The sequence below is a fragment of the Pogoniulus pusillus genome, chromosome 34, assembly GCF_015220805.1.
Source record: "Pogoniulus pusillus isolate bPogPus1 chromosome 34, bPogPus1.pri, whole genome shotgun sequence".
NCBI lineage: Eukaryota > Metazoa > Chordata > Aves > Piciformes > Lybiidae > Pogoniulus > Pogoniulus pusillus.
This window is the reverse complement of record NC_087297.1, coordinates 9493236-9518603: the sequence shown is the minus strand read 5'-3', so window position 1 is coordinate 9518603 and position 25368 is coordinate 9493236. Positions and strand designations below refer to the sequence as shown.

The 25368-nt window shown below is 43.3% G+C and overlaps 1 protein-coding gene across 8 annotated transcripts in view; it reads left to right on the top strand.

Annotated features, from left to right (window-relative positions):
• The window catches only part of ST18 (ST18 C2H2C-type zinc finger transcription factor), a 215821-nt gene extending 191034 nt beyond the window's left edge, over positions 1-24787 (top strand). For 7 of the 8 annotated variants that reach the window (XM_064170759.1, XM_064170757.1, XM_064170762.1 and 4 more), the window contains 6 exons: positions 1479-1594; positions 4756-4818; positions 5618-5686; positions 13861-13923; positions 14022-14102; positions 15557-16132. In XM_064170759.1, the coding sequence (XP_064026829.1) occupies positions 1479-1594; positions 4756-4818; positions 5618-5686; positions 13861-13923; positions 14022-14102; positions 15557-15815 (651 nt within the window). In that variant the 3' untranslated portion in view covers positions 15816-16132. Of the gene's footprint in view, positions 1-1478; positions 1595-4755; positions 4819-5617; positions 5687-13860; positions 13924-14021; positions 14103-15556; positions 16133-18437; positions 18527-20013; positions 20118-22355; positions 22500-23799 lie in introns of those variants that run through there. The other variant, XM_064170764.1, reaches the window with a different exon arrangement.
• Positions 24788-25368: the final 581 nt, after the last annotated feature.

The following is a 25368-nucleotide window of genomic DNA, read 5'->3' as shown; positions in this document are numbered from 1 at the left end:
ATAGATGCATTTTTGCTTTCTATATTTGTAGCAGATGAGATTATTCTCAAACACACCAACACTCCCCTTCCCCCCCCACAAAATGTGATTGCAAAAATGAGTAGTAATTGATACAGCACTAACGTGGCATGGTTTCTATATGGATGTGTAGTGTGAATTTCAGTAGGCAGTAGGTAGCCAGTACCAGAAAGCAGAAGGAAGTCATATTGAGGATCCAGTCTCCAAACAGGCAAAGATGAGCTGCCAGAACTGAGGACCATATGGAAGCTTTATCAGAAGAAACACCCCCGCAGAGCTTACAAGGCCCGTTAGGCAGAATCTCCATTTTCAGTCCAGCTTCTCCTCAGCCCTCTGCTCTGTATTAACAACTCTGCAGACATCTCTGTGCCTCTGTCCTGGCATGTTCATCAGCTGCATGAGCCCAGAGCATCTATGGCATCAACCCCATGAGTTTAGCAGGACCTGGGAGATTCCCCCCCTCAACCACAGACATCAGTTTCAGCTCCCACAAACAGTAATCTCTGGGTGATATCTACTTGAGTATTGGAATAGAGTCTCAAAACCAACATGAAATCCCAGAAGGGATTAACAGAGATTTGGTAGTTGATGCTACAGGCTTTGGAGAATTCTTGAGTGATGCATTATCCACAGAGCATCCTTCTAGAAAGGAAATACTTATCTGTCATAAAAATAACAATAATTGAAAGTATTAATTCTCAAAATAGCATAAACCAAGCAATTTTGAAGTGATCAGAGATTTTCTTGAGAACACAGAAATGTAATTCCCTTTAAGGACTCTAGATTTCCAAAATACCTTCCCAAGGGAGTGAATATTCATGGTGCATCCATCAAGCAGCACTGCAGCAGTGGGGATTTTAATCTACAAATAGTAGAAATTAATAACTAGCCTTAGTAACTTGCTACTAAGTAAACTTCAACATGAGCTTGTTCTTAGGACTTTCACTTTAACAAGACTCCACCTTTTGGGTAAGATAGCAAGTCACTCCATCCTGCAGACCTTCCTGTCTGTACAACAGGGTTTTTCACTGCTGATTGCAATTCTGTAATTCACAGTGCAGTCTCACTTCAGCTGCATACAGACCTTAGTGAGGTACTTGTACTTCCCCTTATTATGGAAGTCCTGTTTGGCTCTCTATATATTTCAGCAGCTGCTTTTCATTCTTTTTTCTTTGGTTTGTAGCAGAATTTTATTAATCTACACCACATTTTTCCCATGTACAGCTTTAAACCAGCATCTACCTTCAGAAATACTTTCAGCAATATATAGTATGTTTAAAAGTCTGCCTGAAATGCTGACTGCACTAAATTGCCCTCACCTCTCTCCATCATTTCTTAAAACTATATATATATAAATATTTTCCAAGAGATTGTCTTCTTGCCACAGCAACTTATTTGCTGAATGTATAGGAAACCTTGAAGAGAGAAATCTTTAACCACATTCTCATCTAATATTTCAGAAAGATCCAGTGAGCTCTCCAGAAAATATGGAGGAAAAGAAGTATCCAGGAGATGTGTCCATACCAAGTCCCAAGCCCAAGCTCCATTCAAGAGATCTCAAAAAGGAACTCATCACGTGAGTGACAGAAAATGCCCCATTTCCCCCTGCCCTGCTGAAAACTGACAGCAGCATTGTTCTGAGCACTGGTTTGGAGTCACTGTGAGGGAGCTGAGTAGGGAGACTTGCATCACAGTTCACTGCAGCAGTTTGTTCTCTTTGTCTATGCAGATAAGTGGATTTGAGGACTGGGGCTGAAACAAGCCAGGGTAGGTGTGGGGTCCAGGTAGAGAAATCACTCTTTATTCCTCAAGTATCTAGGTAACAAATGTGCAACACCTGCCTCTATAAAACACACAGTTTTGCACTGTGCTAAGGCTTACATAATTAAATCAATTTTGTTTGGGCAACCATCATCATAAGCCCACTGTGGAGAGTTTGAGAAGTGCTACAGATTTCTCAGGTGGGAAACATGCAAAGTTCATAACAAGATAAAATACAAGACAGAAGTTGTCCCAGGGTTTACCAACCTGTACAAAAGCTGTGTTTGGGTCTTTCATCTGCTTCCTTCAAAGCAGAGTTGGTTGTTCTGTCCTGCTGAAAATCCAGTGGATACACAAACTCACACTCTGGGAGAAGAGGTTTATACTCTCTTTTCCCAGGTACTGAGACTCACCTGCTCTGCCCTAAGCTCCAACACTTTGCTGTCTATGAACAGGAAGATTCCATTAAATCTTTCTATGCTATGCACCACAGTGCATAGCATAGAAATTGAGTTTAGAGTCCTCTCAGTAAAATCATCCCAACCAGCTCCTAACACTAGTAACTCTTTAAAATTCTCATCTAGGCTCTTAAGAAAAACCTTTTTGATTCACATCAACACCACACTGATACCAATAGATTGTTGGGGTCAGTTAGGACTTAGTCATCACTTACACCACTATTCTTTCTGTCCCAAACCAAAGCACGTCTCCAGACGAGTGCACTTTGCATCAGTTAGTGACAATGGTCTGTAGTGTACGGCTGCAGGCTCACCCCAAGATAAGTGAGCCACATCCCAGCACCTTGTGTCCTGCTCCCCAGACTCAATTGCACTGACTCAGTTAGATTTGTTTCTGTCTCCAGAAATTACATTTCCCTGGGGCAAGCTGCTGTGAGCAGTAATTCTTTCCTCATGCAGTCTGCATGTTGTCTGCTCCCCACATTGTATCTGTACGTGTAGTTCATGACCTAAATTGCTACAGGTCAGGTTTGATTTGCCTGTTATGAAACAAATGCACACAAAAATCACAGCAAGTTTTGGGTTTTTTTTTTTTTTTTTTTTTTTTTTTTTTTTGAAGACTAATGGCTTTTTTTTTTTTTTTTTAATATTTATTCATTTGTGATATTGACCTGGTTTGAGACATCTGAGGGAGCTGGCATTATTCAGTCTGGAGGAGAGGAGGCTGAAGGGAGCCCTCACCACTCTACACAACTACCTGAAGGGAGGCTGGAGAGAGGAGGAGGCAGCCTCTTCTCCTTGGTGACAAGTGACAGGACTAGAAAAAATGGCTACAAATTGCAACAGGGAAGGATCAGGCTGGATGTTAGGAAATACTTCTTCATTGAAAGGGTTCTCAAAGATTGGAATGGTCTGTCCAGGGCTGTGGTGGAGCTGCCATCCCTGGAGGTGTTCAAGCACCATGTGGAACTGGCACTTAGGGACATAGTTTACTGTTGACCCCCTTCAGTGCTGGGTCGAGGGTTGGACTGGATGATCTTTGAGGTCTCTTCCAACCAGATACAGTCTGTGATTTTCTTTGTAAAAGTACTCTCCTAAGTAATCACATCCAAATTATTTACAAGGGCAACGAGCAGCTTACAGTTTTGTGTTATATTTGTGTATTATTGTATTATTTTCTCAGAGAGAGTAGAAAAAGGCAGCCAAAATGTAGCTGTCGAGAGAGAGTTAAATAAGAAACAGCTTTAATCCATCAGAATAGCCTATAGGTAATACAGGGAACAGACTGCCTGTCTCTGGTCACATTGAGCTCAGAACTTGTACAGAACAATTCAATACAGGTGGCTCCATCATGAGGAAGTTTTTAAAATGGCATATGCACTTGCAGGAAAAACATTCTGACATGGTTAGCTCAGTTGCAATGAACTGGGTTATGACTACCACCTCCTTGCACATGCTTTCTGTTTTTCTAAGTCAGTTCTCTTGCCCAGAACTGCGTTGCTCGGATTGAACTGGGCTGTGAAAATGAGGCTGATGTCTCCCTAAGGCTTTTTACAGATCTGAAAAGACTCTTAGCACTCTGTCAGCTCAGAGAGGAGAGGGTCTCAGGTACCTCATACTCATTACTGCAGAGCACCACCTAAAAGTTTTTGTACCGTTTCTGCTTGCCTTTCTTTCCTGTGGGCCCGGTAAAGGAATACACAGCCCTGTCTGAGATGCCTCTGGAGGGCTGGTGTTACTGTTGCAAGATGCTGTGGAAGGCCACACTTAATTCAACTATTCCTCCCCTTTGTGCACTGCATTTCCTGATATTTTTGCCTTTTTGCAGAGGACTGTATCCTAAACTGGTAAATAAGTGCAGTGCTCTGACTGAGGGCAGACTGGGGAAGAACAGAAGCTACAATATCATCCCCAAGTTCAAGCTTCCCTCCATCTCTTGGCATAAAGGGACATATTTGTTGTGCCAAGTGTACACCACCTTTGTATCACTGCTCAGTACAGCTGAGAAACATCTTAGGAAACTTCTGTGCAGATAGAGCTTAGATGTGTTTCTTAAGTGCCTTATTTTAGGCAGAAGTCAAGGGAATTACTTTGAATATTACTCTTCTCTGCCCTGTACTATACAGGGCATGAAATCAGAAGTTTCATCTCTAACATGTATGAATTGCTGCCCAAAATTGTACCACTAATGAAAATGCCCTTTCAAGAACACATCTTATGAGAAAAAGTCTACACAAAGCATGGTGGTTTCACATGAGGTAAATGTTTAAAAATAAGGTTTTTGATGCCTTGCATAGTGGAAACAGAGAAAAAGCTTTTTTTCCCCCATCCCAGTAATAACTGCAAACTGTAGATCTCATGCAAACTTTGACAGTTCACTGCAGCACCATGATAGTGCTGAGAGGCATAACGATGAACGTGCTTGCCCCAGGATCATTACCCAAACCACTGCAGGGCAGGGTGAGCTATGTGGTGTGTTACACATACTCTAAATTCTCATTGCATCTTCTTTGTGCAGCTGCCCAACTCCAGGATGTGATGGCAGCGGTCACGTAACAGGGAACTATGCCTCACACCGCAGGTAAGAAACAACAGCAAGCCTAAAGCAGGCCACAATGCTACTTGTATCTGTTGCCATCTTTGAATACTTTTACACTAACCACAGGGAATTATTCAAAAATAATTGCTAAAGAACAATCCTTAGAGAAAGGTGGTTGTTTTTCTTGGATTTGTTATGTTTGTGAAGGTCTCAACAGCTTGGTGGCGTGAGGCAGCACATGCTCTGGTTGTATGGCTTAGCTGAGGCCTGTAGAGAAGTCATTTAGACAGGTTTCCATTTCCCTCGGTGTACAAACACTCAATACAGCCTTGTGAGATATCTATGAATGGCTTTAAATCCAAAATCTGCCAACAACCTGAGACTGTTACCTCAGAATAGCCTACAGTCAATAGCCAGTGCCTGGGGATCGCAATGCCCATTGTCTGGCTTTATTTTGGGGGCAGAATGCAAGCAGTTTCTGCCTTCTCCCAGCCACTTGGCCAGGTGCTCTACCTGACCTTCACGTAGGCAACATAAATGGAGGACTTTGTGTACCTTTGCTCCCCATGAAAAGCTTTATAGGGGCTTAGAAACCTTCTGCCTTGAGTGTATATCTTTCCAGTAATGTAAGAACCACAGCTTGCTATTGACTGCACCTCCTTTTCCAAGAGCAAACATTTGAGGTTCTCTTTTCCCTCCCTTATAATTCATAGATTGCCTGGAGGTTACTTGTTTTAACACAAATGATTGTTTGAAGGTTGCTGTTTTAAGAAGAAAAAGGGAAAAAAAAAGTTCTGTTTTAGTGAAATAGCTCACATCAAGTGTTTTTTTCCTCTTCCAGTGTTTCTGGGTGCCCATTAGCTGACAAGACATTGAAATCCCTTATGGCTGCTAACTCTCAGGAGCTTAAGTAAGTACTGATAATAGAACAAATGTTTTTGTTATTTACCTTCAATCAATGTGTTCCCCATGGTAATGCAGTTGTTCATTTGAATTGCTCTGAGCTACATCAAACCTTTGTCCAAACCTTGAATCGGTTTGAAAGCTTTTGAGTGAAATAGAGCTCACTTTTCTCCATCTGTCTTTTTTCATTTCTGTACCTTTTCATTTTCATAAATTAACCAGGACCTGAGGATAAAAAACCCCACCAAAACAAACCATAAATGTAAATACTAGGAGAGAAACTGCTCTCCTCTGGTATTTGTGAATCAGAGAGAATCAGAAAATAGCTACCATGTAAGACTGATCTGGCAAATAACTCAGTCTGATCCAGTGAGAATAAATTAGAATTATTTAGTTAGAAATAAATCTAGTTTTTTAAAAAGATATTAGACCAGAACTCCTGAAAATCAGTTTTTAGCATTCACTACCATATACTATGAGTTTAATGTCACTGAAGCAGACATCATGTCGTCTGATTTTGTGCTGGCATACTTCTCACCACGAAATGTCACTTACAAAAGGACTCTGCAGGCTCTGCTATATAGACAGATGTATAGGGACATATGAATATTTCAGAAATCTGTAGTCAAGAGAGGCACTGGCAACCAGTCATCTAGTTATTGAATTGGCTTTGTCAATAAGGATGTGGAGAAGAGGAAAGGATAATTAGAGTTCTTTCATAGCTTTCCCTCTGCAACTTGTAAATTAGATCCCATAATAGATGGCTTGGAAAAATTCATGAATGTGTGTGAAAAGGGGAGAATCCTGTGATTGTCCTTTCTGTCCTTTGGGTTCATGCCTAGTCCAGAGAGAAGAAAATCGAGTTTGATCATAGCTCTGGTATGCTGTTGTAGTGGTATTTAACAGTAGGGGTGACTACATTTAGGCTTGACTCAGTGTTTAGTCACAAGTCTGCTTCATCAGATCGAATGTTAGTGGTCTGACAGCCTGAATTATAAACAAAATGCTGAGCTGATGGTAGCTCTGGAGTTGAACCTACTAGAGAAGCAGCAAAAACAAAAACAAGGCAAAGAAAGGCCATTTATATGGGCAACTGTTGAAAGTGGTTTCCAAAGCCAGTAGACAAACTGACACCTTGGCACAACGCTTTGATTTTTCTATCACCGAGTGTCAAAGGTATAAAATTCAGGTTTAGTTCATTTGGGAATGAGCAGCACCATAAGCAAGGAGCTGACTTGGTGAAAATGCTGACAAATTTGAAGTCATGTGCTGAGTCATATCTATTTGTCCCTGCTTTTATTGGCTTTCTGCCATACATAGACACTCACACAAATATTTTGAATAGTTGCTCCTCATGCAGCACCCCTCCCCATATTCATGTGTGAATAAGGAAATTTGCATACCAATATGGTTATTTTTCCACTAAAGCTTCTAGAGTTTTGGTCATGCCATAAGGAAAGAGGAGCAACAGCATATGACTTAAATGACAAACTGCACACTGTACGCCATGTATAATAAGTGAGTTGTGAAAGACAAAGTCAAAGTTCATGAACGTTTCACAGACAGAAATATGTTGCCGAACGCACTTAGCATTTAATTTCAATTAACTGGGAAAAAAAAAGAGCAAAAATCCAAATCTGTTCACAGACAATTTGCAGAAGGAAAAAAAGGGCTAAATAAAATTCTTTTCCACACATGTAACCACCTTATTTTAGCTTCCTGCAAGCATTGTTCAGGTGTTTTGTTTGTTTTTTTCAACAGAACTCAGCCTTTGATAAGTTTTAGCTCAATGCAATCTTGTGCCAAACCCTGTAAGTCATGCTTGCACAGGTACAGTGTTGTGATATCAATAGTTAATTTTACCACTGCTACATGAGCAGAGGGCATAAATGCTCATAGAATCAGGCCATGCAAGTGCCCTCATGTACTTAGGCATGAATATGAAAAGCTGTGTATTTTATTCCAAATGTTATTCGCGTTTAACTTGCCAGAATCAAGATATGATTTTGGCTTCAGTAACGAAACTCTAAGCCAGGAAAGATACAAAGCTTCCATGTGACCTACAGTTTGGAAATAAGGAAGATCTGTTCAGAAAGTGAGCCTTTGAGTCTGAGTCAAGAAATTTTTCTATCTGAGAATTCTTGCTGCACAGGGTGATATAAGGTGGTCAGATTAAAACACATTAAATTGGATGACGACTCCGATTTTAAAGTTATAAGGGATAATTATGGCTGATTAGTCTATTTTGCTGAAGAGCTTGTTAATCCAGCCTTCTAGAGCTTTAAAAGTGTGCTTGAGAAAGGTGCTTGCTTACAGTTCAGAGACTTCAAGGAATAGGGAGTCAGTCCTATCCGTAGAGAGAGGATTGAGAGAGTGATTTGCCATTGGAATTCGCTGCCCAGGGAGATGGTGGGGTCGCTGTCCCTGGAGGTGTTCAAGAGAAGACTGGATGAGGCACTTAGTGCCATGGTCTAGTTGATTGGATAGGGCTGGGTGCTAGGTTGGACTGAATGATCTTGGAGGTCTCTTCCAACCTGGCTGATTCTATGATTCTATTAGGATAGAGGATAAATGTCAGTTTTTAAGAGGGATTCTATCGGTTCTATTTAGGTCTCACACAACATGGTGAAACTGATCCCTGTTCCACAGAGAGCAAAACATATTTCTGTTGACCTCTATGGGTTTGGCTCAGCTACAGTTCATATCCAATCATCCCTGTGAGCTTTCTCAGGAATAAAAGTACCAGAAATGCTTCTGGATCTGCAGCTTAGCGTATCAATTTTACATGTAGTTGTGGTTCATTGACCTGAAGATAAAGTAACCCTCTTGGGGAAGGCAAGAAATTAGCAGGTTCTCACTGCACAGTTTCAAGAAATTCTATGTGAAATCACTGAAAGATTTGTTCTTGGAAACAAACCAAAACAAAACACTTGCTGAATTGTGAAAGAATCTGTAACCTACACCCACAGGAGAGCTGACATCTTTTAGATTGAGCTCCTGAAACCCTGGGCCTCCAATGCAAATCTGATTTTCTTGGATCTGCACTGGAATCCTAAACAGAGGATGACTCCCTGAGCTGGGGCATCATTCCAGATTCACCAGCCAGTTAAAAGCTGATGAAGATCCACAGCATCCACTGTAGGACAATACATTGTTGGCATACTTTGTATTGCAGAACTTCGTAATCCATAACACAAAGACACAATCAATACTGGGGAAACCTGCCCCAGTGGTCAGTCTTAGAAATCTTGCCAGTGAAGTTTCTTGCTAATTTGTCAGTAGTCCACCTGAAATATTATCTTATAATTTCATCAGTGTTGAGAATCTCTTGGCCTCAAATCTTTAATGATCCCAAGAATACTTTAGCCTCTAATCTGGCTGTTAAATCCAACTGCCAGTGGAAGCAGTAAATGCAGATAAGGAGATTCTAATTTAGTTCAGTGTCTTTTCTAAGTCTTTGACTCTTAGACTCATGGTCTGAATGTCTCCCACAAAGAGGTCTGCTGAACTAAAATCCACATCCAGCCTATGCAGATAGCTCTTCTATCTGTGATTGTCTGATAAAGCAAGTAGCCAAAATTAATACTCACAGTATTTGGCAGGTGCTCTGGGTTTACTTGGGAGCATTCACACTCTCCAGACATCTGCCCTTGCTGCCTGCTCCACATGACACTGAGCCCAGTCCTTGCCCCCCACCTCACACAGGTCAACATTTAGCTCTACAGTCAAGCATATCTGGCACTCTGCAACCCACACCTCTACCTTTGGTGTCAATGTGAGAGATGTCATTCTGACAAAATATTTTGTGCAGAGAATGTCATCATGAAATGTTTTGACATGGCCCTTAAAAGAGAAAAAAAAAAAGTCCCCTTTCTTCAGCTGAAATTATTTGCTGAATTCTACTTGAATCAGGCAATAATTTTGGCTGTGTCCAAAAGAACTCACATTTTTGACAAATTAATTGTTCACAGAAATAGGATTTGAAATATTCTGTGAAGAGCTACACCTGCACACTCAGAAGGGATATCACAATTCTGGTTGTAGATGCTTTCCATGGCAGCCTACCAATGACTAGATGAAACCACCCATCTCCTCACCTCAGGAAGATTCAGTAACAACAGAGATTCTTAAGAGAGTATTGAACAATGCAAGTTTCCTTCACACATCGCCCCATGGACTTGTGAGGATCCAAGTAGCTCAGCAGGTCCCTTACTTCTTCCTCCTGGATTACAGGGAGACTACAGGGTAGGGCTGAGTACTAGGTTGGACTGGATGATCTTGGAGGTTTCTTCCATCCTGGTTGATTCTGTGATTCTATGATTCAGTACAACACTGCTTGGCACAGCTCCTGTAATTCTGATTCTCTGTAAAAATGATAGTGCTCAAAAGGCCCCCAGGGCTGCTTAGCAAAGAACTTTGTGCTGTATAATACAGAAACATAGCAATGGTTGGCACAGCTCCTAAAGGTAAATATCTGTGTGCATGCTGCTTTATCTGCTAAGGTGTGCTTCTCTTCTCTTAAATAACCACAAAACAAAGCAAAATGAAAACTCACACAAGGGACACAATAGCTTTAAATGAAATAGAAATCTGGATTTCTTAGATGGAAACTTCTTCTAGTAAGGTTTTGCTCCAAACCCTACAGAAGCCAGCAGAAAGACCTACTAACTCCATTAGACTCTTGGAGCACATTCATTTATGACCAGCAAGTAAGAAGCCCTCCCAGCCCACTGGCAAAAAACACAGTAACAGGCAAGTTTGATTCTTTTCATGGTATGGATGGTTTAGTATTAAACATTCATACTTGAAAAGGCTTGTTTGTTGCACACACAGAGAAAGCTCATCACTGAGAGGCATAAGCATAATCCGATTGCCAAGCTGAATACCCAATTGAAGCTAGTGCTAGAAAGATCTGCTCTTGCTGCATACCTACAGTGCTAGAACATACAAATTATTCAGTTCAAATGCTGGCTTTCATCTGCTGATGCCCAAAAGTAAAACTGCTCCTCTGCTTCCATTTCCCCTTCTGTAAACACTGGCAAAGAGCTTGTTTATATCTGTACCTGAAAGCATCAGAAGAATAGCAAACAAACACATAACAGTCAATTTACAAATAGATCTATATCAAACTGTCTTTTTTTCCCCCCTTTTCATTGTTTATACTGTGCAAGGAAAAATATTTGGCAAAAACAGTGTCATAAATTAATCAAACCTCCATGTCATGTGCAATGTATTTCCCATACCTTACTAAAACACTGTTAGTAGAAAAGCCAAAGCCTGAGAAAGGAGTCACAGAATCACAGAATTAACCAGGATGGAAAAGACCTCTGAGATCATCCAGCCAAACATATCACCTGACCCTTCTAATTAATTAAACCATGGCACTAAGTGCTCATCCAGTCTCCTCTTAAACACCTCTAGGGATGGTGAATCCACCACCTCCTTGGGCAGCCCATTCCAGTGCCAATCACTCTCTCTGGCAACAACTTCCTCCTAACTCTTACTGTAAAGAATTTCTTCCTAACATCAAGCCTGAGCCTGCCCTGGCACAGCTTGAGGCTGTGTCCTCTTGTTCAGTTACTGAGTTCCTGGGAAAAGAGACCAACTCCACCTGGCTACAAGCTCCTTTTAGGTAGTTGTGGAGAGCAATGAGGTCTGCCCTGAGCCTCATTTTCTTCAGGCTGAACACCTCCAGCTCTCTCACCAGCCTTGGTGCCCTTCTCTGGATACGTTCAAGCACCTCCACATCTTTCTTAGATTGAGAGGCCCAGAACTGGATACAGGACTCAAGGTGTGGCCTGACCAGTGCTGAGTACAGAGGCAGAAGGACTTCCCCGGTCCTGCTGGCCACACTGTTCGCGATACAGGCCAGGAGGCCATTGGCTTTCTTGGCCACTGTCACGGAAGATAGTTTGGGGGGGTTAGGGAAAATACCCAAAGGCTCACTTGTATAGTTCAAGTGATTTATTGCTCAAACACGGAGATCCCCTCCCCAACTAAACTCCCCAGGTGAGTTCTTTTGATCTGAGCTTGTAGAATAACATTTCAGTAAATAGCAAATGAAAGAGAGTCTGTGATTTCTTTGGAGTTCTTTTGAGTCTTTAAAGTGACTCAGCCTTTGGGTAGAAGAGTCTTTTCTTTGGGTTACTCACTGTTCAGCTCAGCTAGGTTGGAAGCTTTGGGCGGTGTCCCTTTGGTTGTCAGGATCGGGCCCAAGCGGGCTTCAGGCCTCTGCGGGCCCTGCGTCGGGCAGGCCGAGGCAGGAAGGAGGCAGGCAGCGAGCAGGCATAGAGGCGAGAGCAGAGAGGGAGAGCAGAGCGAGCTCCCGATCCAGGCAGGCACACCATTTTATCATGTTTTCAAAGAGGTGTAGCCCACCAGCCCAGGCTATTCCACGTTATTCTCACAGATTGGCACAAAGTTATCACCAACCCATACAACTGGAGAATCTTCTCCAAAACAATTTCTGAGACCACCCCAAGCTCGGCCCACACCAGGTGCAGAGCATGCCTGGGAAGCAAGGCTGACAGTTAGGAAAGCAGTGGCCAATGTCTACCTTTTATCTGAACTAGGGAGAGACTTTCTCATGGCACCGAAGGATTGTTTTGGTTTTGCGATGCTCCTGGCATTAATGTGAGACACTGCAACTGCACAACATGGAGGCCTGCTAAAGGCTTCTGCTACTCTCCATGACAGCCACCTGGGCACACTGCTGGCTCATGTTCAGCTGTTCATCAGTACCCCCAGATCCCTCTAGGCTTGGCTGCTCTCCAGCCAGTCTGTCCCCAGCCTGTAACACTGCATGGGGGCAGTGTGGCCAAAGTGCAGAACCTACCACTCAGATATGTTTAAACTCAGGGCAGTGGACAGTGCCCATCTGCCCAGCCTGTCCAGGTCCCACTGCAGAGCCCTCTTACCATCTAGCAGATCCACACGTGCTCCCACCTTGCTGTTGTTTGCAAACTCACTGATGCTGGACTCAACCCCCTCATTCAGATCATCAGTGAAGGTATTACACAGGATTGGGCCCAGCAGTGATCCCTGGAGCACAATACTAGTGACAACTGCCAACTGGATATGGCTCCATTTATTGCCACTCTCTGAGCCCAACCATCCAGCCAGTTCCTAATCCAGCACAGAGTGCCCCTGTCCAAAGTACAGACTGCCAGCTTTGTCATTTCCTTCCTTTTCTCCCATCTTTCTCTTTTCCTCTCTAGCTCCTTTCTTTCAGCCCCACCTCCCTTTTCCACCCTATCTGCCCCTTTCCCACCCCACACAGCATTTTCACCTTTCCCCCCAAACGCACAGCACCTGGGTGCTCTTGAGTCTCCTCCCACCCCAGGTGTGGCCACTTTGCCCTCCCTGCTCACTCCCCTTTATAATCAGCCCCAGCAGAGGCAGAAGCCTCAAGCTTGCCCACTTGGGCAGAGGGATCCTCCTCCCAACATCAGAGGTGAGTGCCTGTGGTGTGCACTGGGTGCATGGTGGAGGCGATTCAAAGGCCGGGGGGCCTGCTTGGCCCCCCGGTTCCACACAATTAGGCTATGTTGTTGCTTGAATGTCACTTATGGGTGCTGGCTGAGCTCCTCTATAGAATCTTAGAATGGTTTAGGTTGGAAGGGACCTCAAAGCTCATCCAGTTCTAGCCTGCTGCCATAGGTAGGGACACCTTCCACTACAACAGGTAGCTCAAGGTCTCATCCAACTTGGGAGGGAGCAGTCATAACTTCCCTGGGCAACCTGTGCCAGTGTCTCACCACCCTTACTGGAAAGAGCTTCTTCCTAACATCCAGTTGAAATAGTCTCTCTGCTAGTTTAAACCCATTACTAGGCTAAGTAGTTCCTCTCCAGCCTTCCTGTAGCCCCCTTCAGATACTGGAAGGCCACTCCAAGGTCTCCTCAAAGCCTTCACTTCTCTAGGCTGTAGAGCCCCAGCTCCCCTAGCCTGTCCTCATAGGAGATGTGCTCCAGCCCTCCGAGCATCTTTGTCTGTGTTCAGCTGCTGCTTTCTGCTCCCTGTGTGTCTGTCACTGGAGAAGTCTGTTCATTAAGAACAAAACCCAACAAACCCAGCTCTAATTATTCACCCAAAGCTCTGCTCCTCTTCCTTCCCCCTTAGAGAAGGGGCAGGAGGTGCGCAGTGTTGGCTGTGTTTTGTGAGCTCCCTGTGTTGTTCCACAGGTGCCCCACACCTGGCTGTGACGGCTCTGGGCACGTGACGGGGAACTATGCCTCCCACAGAAGGTAAAATCTGTCCCCCCGCAGCGGGCTGCAGCGCTCGGGGCTCTCGGCAAGCCGCAGCAGCAGAAAGAGGTGGCTTTCATTCTGTGTGCTTCTTTCAGCTTATCTGGTTGTCCTCGTGCCAGGAAAGGAGGTGTCAAAGTGACTCCTACCAAGGAAGAAAAAGAAGACCCTGAACTTAAGTGAGTACTAAAGCAGCACAAGGGGATATAAGTCCATCAGAGCCTAGGACTTGAGGCACCATAGGAGACAGAATCACAGAACTGGTTTTGGTTGAAAAGATGTCTAAGATCATTAAGCTTCAAATGCAGACTCAGCACCATCATGGCCATTAAAACATGATCTGAAGTTCCACACCCACACATTTCTATCAAGTTTCCCAAGATGATGACTCCACCACCTCCCTGGGCAGCCTGTTCCAATGCCTGATCACTCTTTCTGTAAAGAAACTTTTCCTAGTATCCAACCTAAAAGTTCCCTGTCATAACCTGGGCCAATTTCTTCTTGTCCCTATCACTTGATACTGGAAGGAGGAGGCCAACACCTCTCACTGCAACCTCCTTTCAAGGAGTTGTGGAGGGCAACGAGGTCTCACCTCAGCTTCCTGGACTCAACAGCCCCCAAGTCCCTCACCAGACCTGTTTCCCAGACACTTCACAGCCTTTGCCCTTCTCTGGACGTGCTCCAGATGCTCTATCTGAGCCATGTGAATAGTGTGGAGCTGGAGCTGAACCAAGTGGTGCTACATCTAGTGAAGCTGGTGGAGTCCATCAGTTTGGCGCTTGAACAGTGGGGAAGGATTGCTGTATCTGCTCACAGTGGTCCAGTTATTTTAAACAGTGCTATGAAACTGCCACAGGGTTGGGAAATTTGGCAAAGTGAAGGAAAACAAATTATTTCTGCCTGTAGTGAAATCTTGTCTTCAGCTAATTAAATCAGAGTGACACCTTCAAAATATGTCCCAGAGAGCTTAAATGTATATCTCATGTCTTTCCTCTATAAATAAATCCAAATTTCACTTAGTGATAGCTGGAAGCTCAGTGGAGGTTCCTGACTTGATTGCATGTTCCATTATAACCAGTAATAGATAATGGCCAGAGTACAGATATGTACTTGCATATAGTGTTATCCTTTATGCTTGCTAATGACCTATGAGAGGCAGCACAACACTGAGTAGCAAAAAAATACCCCAAACCTTCCTTTGCAAGTCTTTCCATGAGGCAGCACAAACGTTGGAAGTAGGAAAACCCATCCTCTGCTTAATGCCAAAAGCCAAGATAGAGAGGAGAGAATGCTGACTTTCCACATGCTCTCAGAAGTGTGGCTTTATTGCCTGTGATTGAGTTTTTATTTTCTGTTCTGGTAAAATGCTATCTAAATAAGTGTTTGATGGGCTGCTTTTATATATATGGTATGACTGTATTTTAAATTGTCTAAATTTCAAGTCAGCTGAACCTGCCTAACTCAGCTCGATGTGACTTGGATGCTGAGGTACAGCATGCCTGCAGGGACTAAGTCTTAATCCATTAGCACAAAGTGGCACAGGCAGCTGGAATTATTTTCTGAGAGTTTCTTGAGACTGTCTTTGCCTGCTCTCTCCAGTGAAAATGGGGGTTCTTTTGCTGTGTTTCTGTAGATGTCCAGTGATAGGCTGTGATGGCCAAGGTCACATATCAGGTAAATACACTTCTCATCGCACTGCTTCTGGTTGTCCTTTGGCTGCCAAGAGACAGAAGGAGAGTCCTGTCAATGGGTCTTCACTATCCTGGAAACTGAACAAACAAGAGCTGCCACACTGTCCTTTGCCAGGCTGCAACGGGCTGGGTCATGTTAATAATGTTTTTGTCACCCACAGAAGGTATAACTTTGTGTTTTCTCTTTTCACTTTTCCTTAACGTTCTGCTGTTGAGTTGGCGACAGGCCAGGTCACAGTCTGAATGAATTGTGCTGAAGTCTCTGAAGTAACAACACAGTTTACATTGCAGCTGAAGTACCATGGATCACAATAACTTGCAGAGAGTCAAGATCAACTTTTGCCTTCTCCTTTCAATGTTCCCATTGCTCTGTGACCTTGCAAGGTCATTCCTTCAGATTAGCACAGTTTTCCTATGGTTTAAAATGGGATGGAGTTATTTCCTAGGAAAATGTGGAGTTAGTTCTCTATATCTTTTGTGGAATGTACAAATACCATTAAAATGTCACCAGAAAAAGATTTAGCAAAAGCCAAGTTTGTATTCATTTCATTTTACCCTAGTATTTAAATAGCCAGGCCCACACATCTAGGACTTGTGTGGATTATATGAGTTTGAAGTTATATCCCTCTTACCATCTTTAGGAAAGAACCCTGTCCTTACAGAGCAGGAATCACACATCTAACTAGTGGCAATAAACACTGCCCCTCTATATACCATTGTGAAAGCATCACAATAATTTGCCTATGTGCAATCAACCTTGCCCAAAGATTCTGGCTATAAAAGCTGAGTTAATATCCAGCAAAGTCTGATCTTCTGTCTGTAACATGAACTGTGTCTGTGTTCTTTGCCTCCTCTGCTTTCTGTCTAACGCTCTGACCTAGCTTATCCAACACAGAAATGCTCAAGGTGACTTGAGCAAATTCAGTCGTAGTCCAGTGTTACCCTTTCTGATGCACATCCTGTGTTGAACTCTTTACATCCAGACACCACAGTAAATTGGGGCTAATCAACTCATGCTGAGAAACACAGTAACTTCTAGGACATAACCTAAATGCTTGTTAGCTGGTTCCAACTCCTATGACAGATGATGTCTGTCCTGCACTCTAGCTTGTGTCAGTTAAAAAGAAGCAGGAACTGTGTTTTTGTGATATGACAGCCTTCCCTAGCACACCTGAAACCCAAACAAGTTAACCCATGAGTTTGAGCCATTCTGCCACTTGTTTGCCCTGGGTAGAAATATGAAGCAGCACTTTAGAACTGAAAAAATAGCAAACTTAGCATGCTTCCCCTGGAAACTTCTGGTGGGGCATAACACTTTGAGGCGTAGGAAGTTTCATGTAAATGCAGGGAGGAATTGTTTCCACTGTGAAGGTGACAGGACACTGGAACAGGCTGCACAGGGGGGTTGTTGAGTCTCCCTCTCTGGAGATACTCAAAACGCACCTGGATGTGCTCTTATGTGATCTGGTATAGGAGATTGTGCTCTAGAAGGAGAGTTCAACTGGATGAGCTTTCAAGGTCCCTTCCAGCCCCTAACATTCTGTGGTTCTATAACCAATTGTGAAGCTAACTTAAACCTACAAAAACATCTTTTTTTTTTTTTTTCACTCCCTGTGTAGAAGCTGTTAGAAATTTTGTTTTCAGTTCTCACACATGCAAAACAAAACCCCAAACATTTTCCTATGGAAGAAAATTTTCCTTCACTCCTTGCTTGGCTCCATCTAAGCACAAATCCTTCTGCCAGTTTTTCAGCATAGGGGTAGTTCTTCTTTGTTATTTATAAAGATAGTATCAAGACAGCACAATTTATCTTAGTCTTTTAGTGGGCTATAAAAATTGCTTCAGATAATTCCCAGCTGATGAAAATGTAAGCTTTGAAATAGCAAAATGTAATTTAATGTGAGGAGTGGCTAAAAGCAAACTGACTATATAATAGAACCATTCAAAAAGGCTATCACAGTCTATAGGGTATATCCAGGTTTCTTGTACCGATCATGATTAGGTATCAACAAAATGATACAATAGTTGTGCACCCTGGAAATCATTTCATTATCTGATTTAGTTTAGGGTTGGTTGGTTTTTTTAGCATAGTCAGGAAGTGGGGACAGGCTCTGCTCACTTGCTCCATGCTGTAGGACTAGGAGCAATGGGTGGAAGCTGGAGCACAGGAGGTTCCACCTCATCAACACGAAGGGGAACTTCTTTGCTCTAAGGGACACAGGACACTGGAACAGGCTCCCCAGAGAGGTTGTGGAGTCTTCTTGCCTGAAGATTTTCAAGACCTGTCTGGATATGTTCTTCTGTGATCTGTGTGAGATTTTATGGTCTTGCTCTGGCAGGGAGGTTGGACTCGATGATCTTCTTGGGTCCCTTCCAACCTCTAATATCCTGTGATAGTAAATTTGCCTTTTTAATTGGCCCCTCTCTTCTGGAGAATGAGGTCTCAGTTAAAAACAACATAGGGGTGCTCTTTAGAAGTGTTGGTGCTTCAAGAATTCTCTAGATGCATCTTCACCTAACTTCGTAGTAGCTGCCAATATTGCTTTGATTGATCTAAAATATGCTTAAGAGATGTTTACTTCTAGGTTGAGGCTTGTGTGCCAATTTTCAAGCTGGAATACAGAGTTAAATGGCTCTTTATGAGTTATGTCACTCCCCAAAGCTACACTATAATGGAGATAACTGACGTGACCTTAGGTACAGAGGTCTGTCCGAGTGCATGATAATATTGCCTGAAAGGATTGTTGCCATTTTCAAGTGGGTACTAATGTTGTGGGTTTGTTTTGTTTTTGTCTTGTTTTTCTTTTTCCCTATCCTTTTCAGCCTGTCTGGATGTCCTCTGAATGCACAAGCCATAAAAAAGGGCAAAATTTCAGAAGAATTAATGACTATCAAGCTTAAAGCAAGTGGTGGTAAGGAGATTTGTGAAAGATGATGACATTTATTTAGATGGAAGGGCCCTGACTCCCATTTATACTTATGCCCCTTTATGCCATTCTGGCATTAATTCTTGCTCCTTTCAGCTGTCTCCAGCAATAACAAATCTTGAATAGCAAAAGTCTTTGCATGAGAGACTATAAAAATCTTGTCATTTGTGTTGTGGTAAAACTGAAGGTAAGCTCACATCTCAGAGCCATTTGCTTTCTTTAATTTGGATAGGCTTTTAATATTGTTATTACTCATAAATTATTAGTTAGAGATCAGGAGGACTTAGCTATCTGATGACTATGGTAAGAAGGGATAAATATTGTGAGCAGAAATTGGTTCCTTCCCCTAACTTGATCACCACATCATTTCTCTTCTGTGCAGGACTTGGACAATTTTGCTAACCCAGGTAATGAGCCTAAAGGAACAATTACCAAATAGGCATAGGGGAGAATATGTAGCAGGCTCTGGTTTATACAAGTTGCTTTATAATAAAGTCAGGCACAGAGCCAGGATTCAAAGAACTCAGTCTTTATATCCCCAGCTCCTGAGGAAAACAGCTGTGTTACGCTGGGCAGATGAGTTTAGTTCAGTGAGGCAGGGACTGCTGCTTACAGGTTGTTCGAACTGGTTCCCCAGTAGACCCTGTTCAGCTCTTTAGGTCTGAAAGCAGTGACAACAACAGTGGCACAAACCTCACGGCAGAGCTGGTCTCAGATTGATACTGAGCAGAAAGAGGGACGTCTGTTGCCAGCAGCTCCAGCTGCTCACTAATTTTCAGGACAATGTTTTTATTAAAGACTTGAAGGTTTTTTACTTAGCTATCTGACTTGTGAGGATGTAAAATCTCTTTCCCCCCCTTTTCCTCTCCCTCTTTCCCCTCCCTGTAATGCTTGTTAGCTTCCTGATCTATCTCTTTTTGCTGCTATTTAAATTTCACTATTTATCATGTCACTGAGGCTGCACTTCTTGAAGCTATTCTGCACAGAGATTTGTCCCCATAGAACTCCTTATGAGATCAGAAGCAAGTACAAATGGGCTTACAGTCAGCAATTATATTAGTGGAGAAGTTATCCTGGGGTGTTCCTTCTTGAAGAAGGGTTGCTGATACATTACTTTTAAAATTAAAGAGCCACATTGTAAATACACCCTCATGTTTTACCATAAGATTTCCTCTTTCTGGGCAGAGTTTCCTTTATGTACCCTCCAGCTCGTAGATGTACATCACACTGGAGAAAAAGAACTGTGAGACACAAAGACTCAAAAAGTCTCGTCTGCATTTCAGCTCATATGGATTATTTACAGCTAAAACCCAATTTTGACAGCAAAAGAAAAGAGGCAACTTTAGGATTGTTCCCTTAAACCTTGTTCCTATCTTCCTCTTGTTCAGTAACAGATTCCAGAGCTCGTTAGTCATGCATCCATTTACAAGTGGACACTTGAAATCTGATACTGATATTTCAACTGTTTGCAGGCATTGAGAGTGATGAAGAAATCAGACACTTGGATGAGGAAATAAAAGAACTAAATGAATCCAATCTTAAAATTGAAGCTGACATGATGAAACTTCAAACCCAGGTAGGACACTGCCATCAAAGTTCTACCTTCTAAGATGATGTGTTTAAGCACAATAAATCATTAAAATGCTGTGTTTAAGCACAGTTAGTCCTTTATGCACTTGCACTTAAAGATACCAAAATCCTCCATGCTTTTTCCCCCAAGTCTTTATTTTCTTTTGTTTTCTGTAAATGAGCAGCAGATTCCTGTGTATTGTCTTAAAGATCTGGTGAATGACAAAATCAGGGCAGTTTGGAGTTGATCCTGGCAAGCAGAAGAATCTTATTTATCAAACAGAACATTCATTTTCCTTTGTTGATCAAACCTTTGTTGACCAAACTGTGCAGAATCCCATGACTGTGGTTTTTAGGGAGGATATTGCCTCTTACCAATGCAAACTCTTAATGCTAGTGGACTTTCTTCTTACGTGTACCCAAGAAAACCTCCCTACTTCCCTTCATCCACTGTCAGTTATTCAAGTAGTTTGAAATTTGCCTCCAGGCAATACCTGGTAAAAAAATGGATGCCTTTTGCTCATTTGTGTAGCAGATGAGTTTGACAGGATCTATGGAACAGAGTCATTTTCTATCGTTCCTTTGTATGCTGGAGAGATTTAATTTGCTTTACTACACCGACAGTAGTTCTACATTCATCCCTACAGAGACTCCTCCATGCACCTGGGAGCTCACCTGGGCAGACTGGGTAAAGGCAAGGACAGAAGCTTGCTCCATGTTTTAGGAATAAGAGTTTAAGGGGAAACAAAAATCCTAAATAAGCTCTAGGAACTGAATATGAGTCAAAACTGTTCCAGTGCGAATGACTGTAACCATACCCCTCCATATTCACTTCACACTGGAGTTTATATCATGGATTTGTGCTGGGTTTGCAATAACCACTGCATTTATGGTCTAAAATAAGAGTGAGGTTTATGTCACTTGTGTTGGATCTAAATGATCTGGCTTCACATTGCAAACGAAATGGGGACATCTATCCTAAATTGCACTGCAGTGAGGAGGGGGCGGTGACGTTCAGTGTCTCAGGACACATATTCCAGTTCCCTCTGGTGCTCACTATGCTGTTTACAGGGACATTACCCAATCCACACAGGCAGATTTCTTCTCCTCAGTCTGCTCCCTGTGACGGCAGCCTGACCAGCAAAGCCTGAGCTGAACTATAGCTGAAGCGATGTGTCCCCTCCATGGCTTACTTCACTTCCTCTTATTGCAGCCTGAATGGGTGTCAGGCTGCTTCCAGAGGAGAGGCTGTAGTGGGATCACAGGCAGGCAAAAGGGATTCCTCCTTTTAGGGGCCAGTTTTGATGTGTGACAGTGAGGGAGGAAAGTCCAGTGGCCAGAGCCAGAGACACCCAAGTAGTGCAGAGATGTGCACCCTAGCAAACAGAGGGTGGGGCAGCAGACGTCACTCCATCACGCCGCTGGAGGCACAGGGGTGGCAGCCCTTGATTCTGCCCGGTCCTGCTGCCCGCTGTGCGTGTGAAACTGGATAGCAGTGAGCGAGGCCCTGCCTGTGGCTCCTCCGCACTCTTTTTGACGCCTGAGCCTTTGGAGCTGCCTCTGCTCCCAGGGCTCTCTCACTAAAAGGATGCATTTTGCTACCTCGGTTGCTTCTTTTCCTGCTCTTCCCAAAATCTCAATTTCCATTCACTTGGTCAGAGATCATCTTTGTAATGATTGCTGGTATGCTGAACCTTCTGATTTCCTTTCCACTCCATTTTTCCCTCATTGTTGCCAGCCCTGTCACTAATCCCAGCCATCCCACAGCTCTGCCCTCCGCCCAGGAGTGGGGCAGGAAAGTAGCACAACAGCTAATAACCGTGACCTTGCTATTGTGGTGGATCAGCAGGGATGCTGTAAGAGCGGGACAGCAATGTAAACATCAGCCTCCTTTCTCCTTCCCTCTGCCAGCCCTGAGGCTACACTCTCCATCCCAGCTCCACAGCGACCTTCCCCCACACACCCTCCAAGCTCATTTCCCTCCTGCTGCCACAGGGCATCCTCCAGTGCCTTGCTACCACAAGATTTCTCTAAGCCAGCAGCAAAGTCCATCCGTTCAGAGCAAACAGAACTGCTCTTTGCTGTGAATGTCCTGTGGAGAAGTTCTGTCTATCCTAAAGGTACTTACACCTGGGTTTCAGATTCATGACAGCCCCTCTCTCAGTCACACAACTGCCATTTTGGGGTCAAACTACAGTTACAACACTGCCAAGGGTCTGTGTTTGTGTCTGTCTGTGTCTTGTAGATCACATCTATGGAGAGCAACTTGAAAACAATAGAAGAAGAGAACAAACTCATAGAGCAGAACAACGAGAGCCTGCTGAAGGAGTTAGCTGGCTTAAGCCAAGCCCTCATCTCCAGCCTCGCTGACATTCAGCTTCCACAGATGGTAAGACCACAGCCAGCAGCTTCACACCTTCTTTGAGACTCTTTTGCTAGCACTTGAAGCAGATGAGCAAGCTCAGAGACCAGCAGGAGCACTGGAACTGCATTAGCATAGAGTTCTTTTAGCCTAATTTTCTCCAAAGAGATGCTGGATCTGTGTGACAGCAGGCACAGGACAGGGATGAGGCAGCCCTAGTGTCCCTGGGCTGTGCAGTGTGGGCTTCCCCCTAATCGCCCCTAGCTGAATGTCCCCTGCTCAAGATTCTGTATTCGCTCTGCTACTAGATCAAAACTTTGACCTGCTTTATTCAGGTGATTTTTCTGTACCTTCTCAAAAGCCCCATTCCTTGATGTCTTACTTGCAAACCCAGCTCAAATCCAGAGTTGCAGGCCTCTTTCCCAGTCACAGTAATGCCACTGGGAAATCAGGTGAGGACAGTTAGAGGGATGTCAGCCACAACAGAGTCACAGAATGTCAGGGACTGGAAGGGATCTTGAAAGCTCGTCCAGTCCAACCCCCCTGCCAGAGCAGGATCTTCTATACCAGATCACACAGGAACGGGTCCAGGCAGGTTTTGAGTATCTCCGGAGAGAGACACCACAATCCCCCGGGGAAGCCTGTTCCAGTGTTCTGTCACCCTCACAGGGAAACAATTCCTCCTCATGTTTACATGAAACTTCCTATGCCTCAGCTTCCACCCATTACCCTTTTTGCTGTCATTGGGCACCACTGAGCAGAGCCTGGCTCCAGCCTCCTTACCCTTTACATATTTGTAAGCCAGACTTCTCCTTGATAAAACCATGTTGGTTGCTCCTAATGACCCCTTTGTCTTGGCTACACATAAAGACAGAACTGAGAAGTTGCTTCCTTGCCTTTCTGAGGGTTGGAGGTGAGAGCCAAAGAACCTCAGAGGTAAACAGGCCACAAATCAAAAAGCAAGTTACACTGCTGATCACATCTCCAGTTGCTTTCCTTGCTTGGAGAGTAAAGCAAGTTACACTGCTGATCACATGTCCAGTTGCTTTCCTTGCTTGGAGAGTAAAACAAGTTACACTGCTGATCACATCTCCAACTGCTCTCCTTGCTTGGAGAGTGTGTGGTTTCCCCAGCACATGCAAGCCCCTTCCTTTCTCCAAGCCCTCCATTAGTTTGGATGGCTGCCCTGTTTACAGCCTCTCCTCAGTTGCCATATCGCTGCCTTTCCATGCTTTGAGGTTACATGTTTGGGGTATATATATATGTGTATTTTTTTTTGGCCTTAATTCTATCTCCTGCAATTATAATCTGTTTTGTCTTCACTTAGGGGCCAATCAGTGAGCAGAATTTCGAAGCATATGTAAATACACTCACAGACATGTACAGCAATCTGGAACGGGACTATTCCCCCGAATGCAAAGCTCTGCTGGAAAGTATCAAACAGGCAGTGAAGGGCATCCATGTGTAGGATGTGAAAGCTGCTGGGCAACAGAAATTACTTAACAGCAGTAAACTCCAGATGGATCTGTTAGGAGTTCATGTACTGCTAAGGGGTGTAGGTTGCCATGCTGCATTTACAATTGCAACATTGCACTAATTTTTTTTCTTTCTTTTTCCCAGCTGACGTAAAAAAAAACCAGAGTAAAAACCACCACAGACTATTTGTATTAACAGCAATGCACTCTCTTAGTACATCCTATTTATTTCAGTACAATTCCTTTTCTATTTTTTTGGGTTTCTTAATATTTTTTCCCCTTCTTTTGCACTCTTTTTTTTTTTTTTTAAAGTGAATGTAAAAGAAAAAAACCCACAAAAAAAATTTGTGCGTGACTATTTTTTTATATTTTGTATTTATTTCTAATCCCAGAGTTGTGGTTTTGGCTTGTGGTTTGGTTCGCTTTTGGTTTTGGTTGGGTTTTTGGGTTTTGTTAATCTTCTCACAGCATTTTTGTGCAACCTGCCATATTTTTTTTACAAATCCTTGTATGTATTTATTTCCCGACGGGATTTTAAACAGACTGAAAACAACAACCACCAACAACAAAAGTTCTACTGTAAATCAAAACGACTCGCTGGGTTTGTACAGGAAGCAAAGAAAAACCCAAGGACAACAGCAAAACGCAACTATGAAAGTAACAAATGACTGAACCATGGTTTCTGCTTTTATTTTCCTCACATCCTGCTTCTTTTATATGCTGGCTTTGTATCAGAAGGGAGTTTGCAGTAACACGCGAGGTGAAGATGCCTGGAATGAGAAGAGGAACGGTGCCCACTAGTGGGAAACTTGGGCTCCGGGAAGCACAGAACGCTGGAAATCAGTGGGTGGGTGGGTGGGTGGGGGGAGAAAACATTAGCAATAATGAAATATAGCAATCAGCAGAGCACTTGGCTTGGCTGCGTGATTTGAGCCTATGCGAAGGGTTACTTAAAACGTTTCAAGAGTACTCCAGATTTATTTTACCATTGCAGGTTTGTTGCTTGGGTTTTGGGTGGTTCTCCAGATTTGTTTAACCATTGCAGGTTTGTTGCTTGGGTTTTGGGTGGTTTCTTTTCTTTTTCTTTTTTTTTTTTTCCCCCCAAAGTTGATTCTTGGAGGGAAGTGGTAATTAAGCAAGCAGGATAATTCGATAGGACTGGTACTTATTTTTAGTGCAAGACATTGAGGTTTTATCCAAGTGACCAGTATTGCTATGGATTTGGATTGGGCAAGAAAACCCAAACCCAAACTCATCCCAAGCTGAAGGCTTTGTACATAATGAGTGAAGCACATCTCCCCTGAAATGGAACTTAATACTGGTTTGAACTTAACGGCAGCTGAGAAGGCAGCGGTCTGGGGAGGAATAACCTCCCTCCAGCCCAGCGGTGCTTGCTTTTCTCTTTCAACCAACAGTAGCAA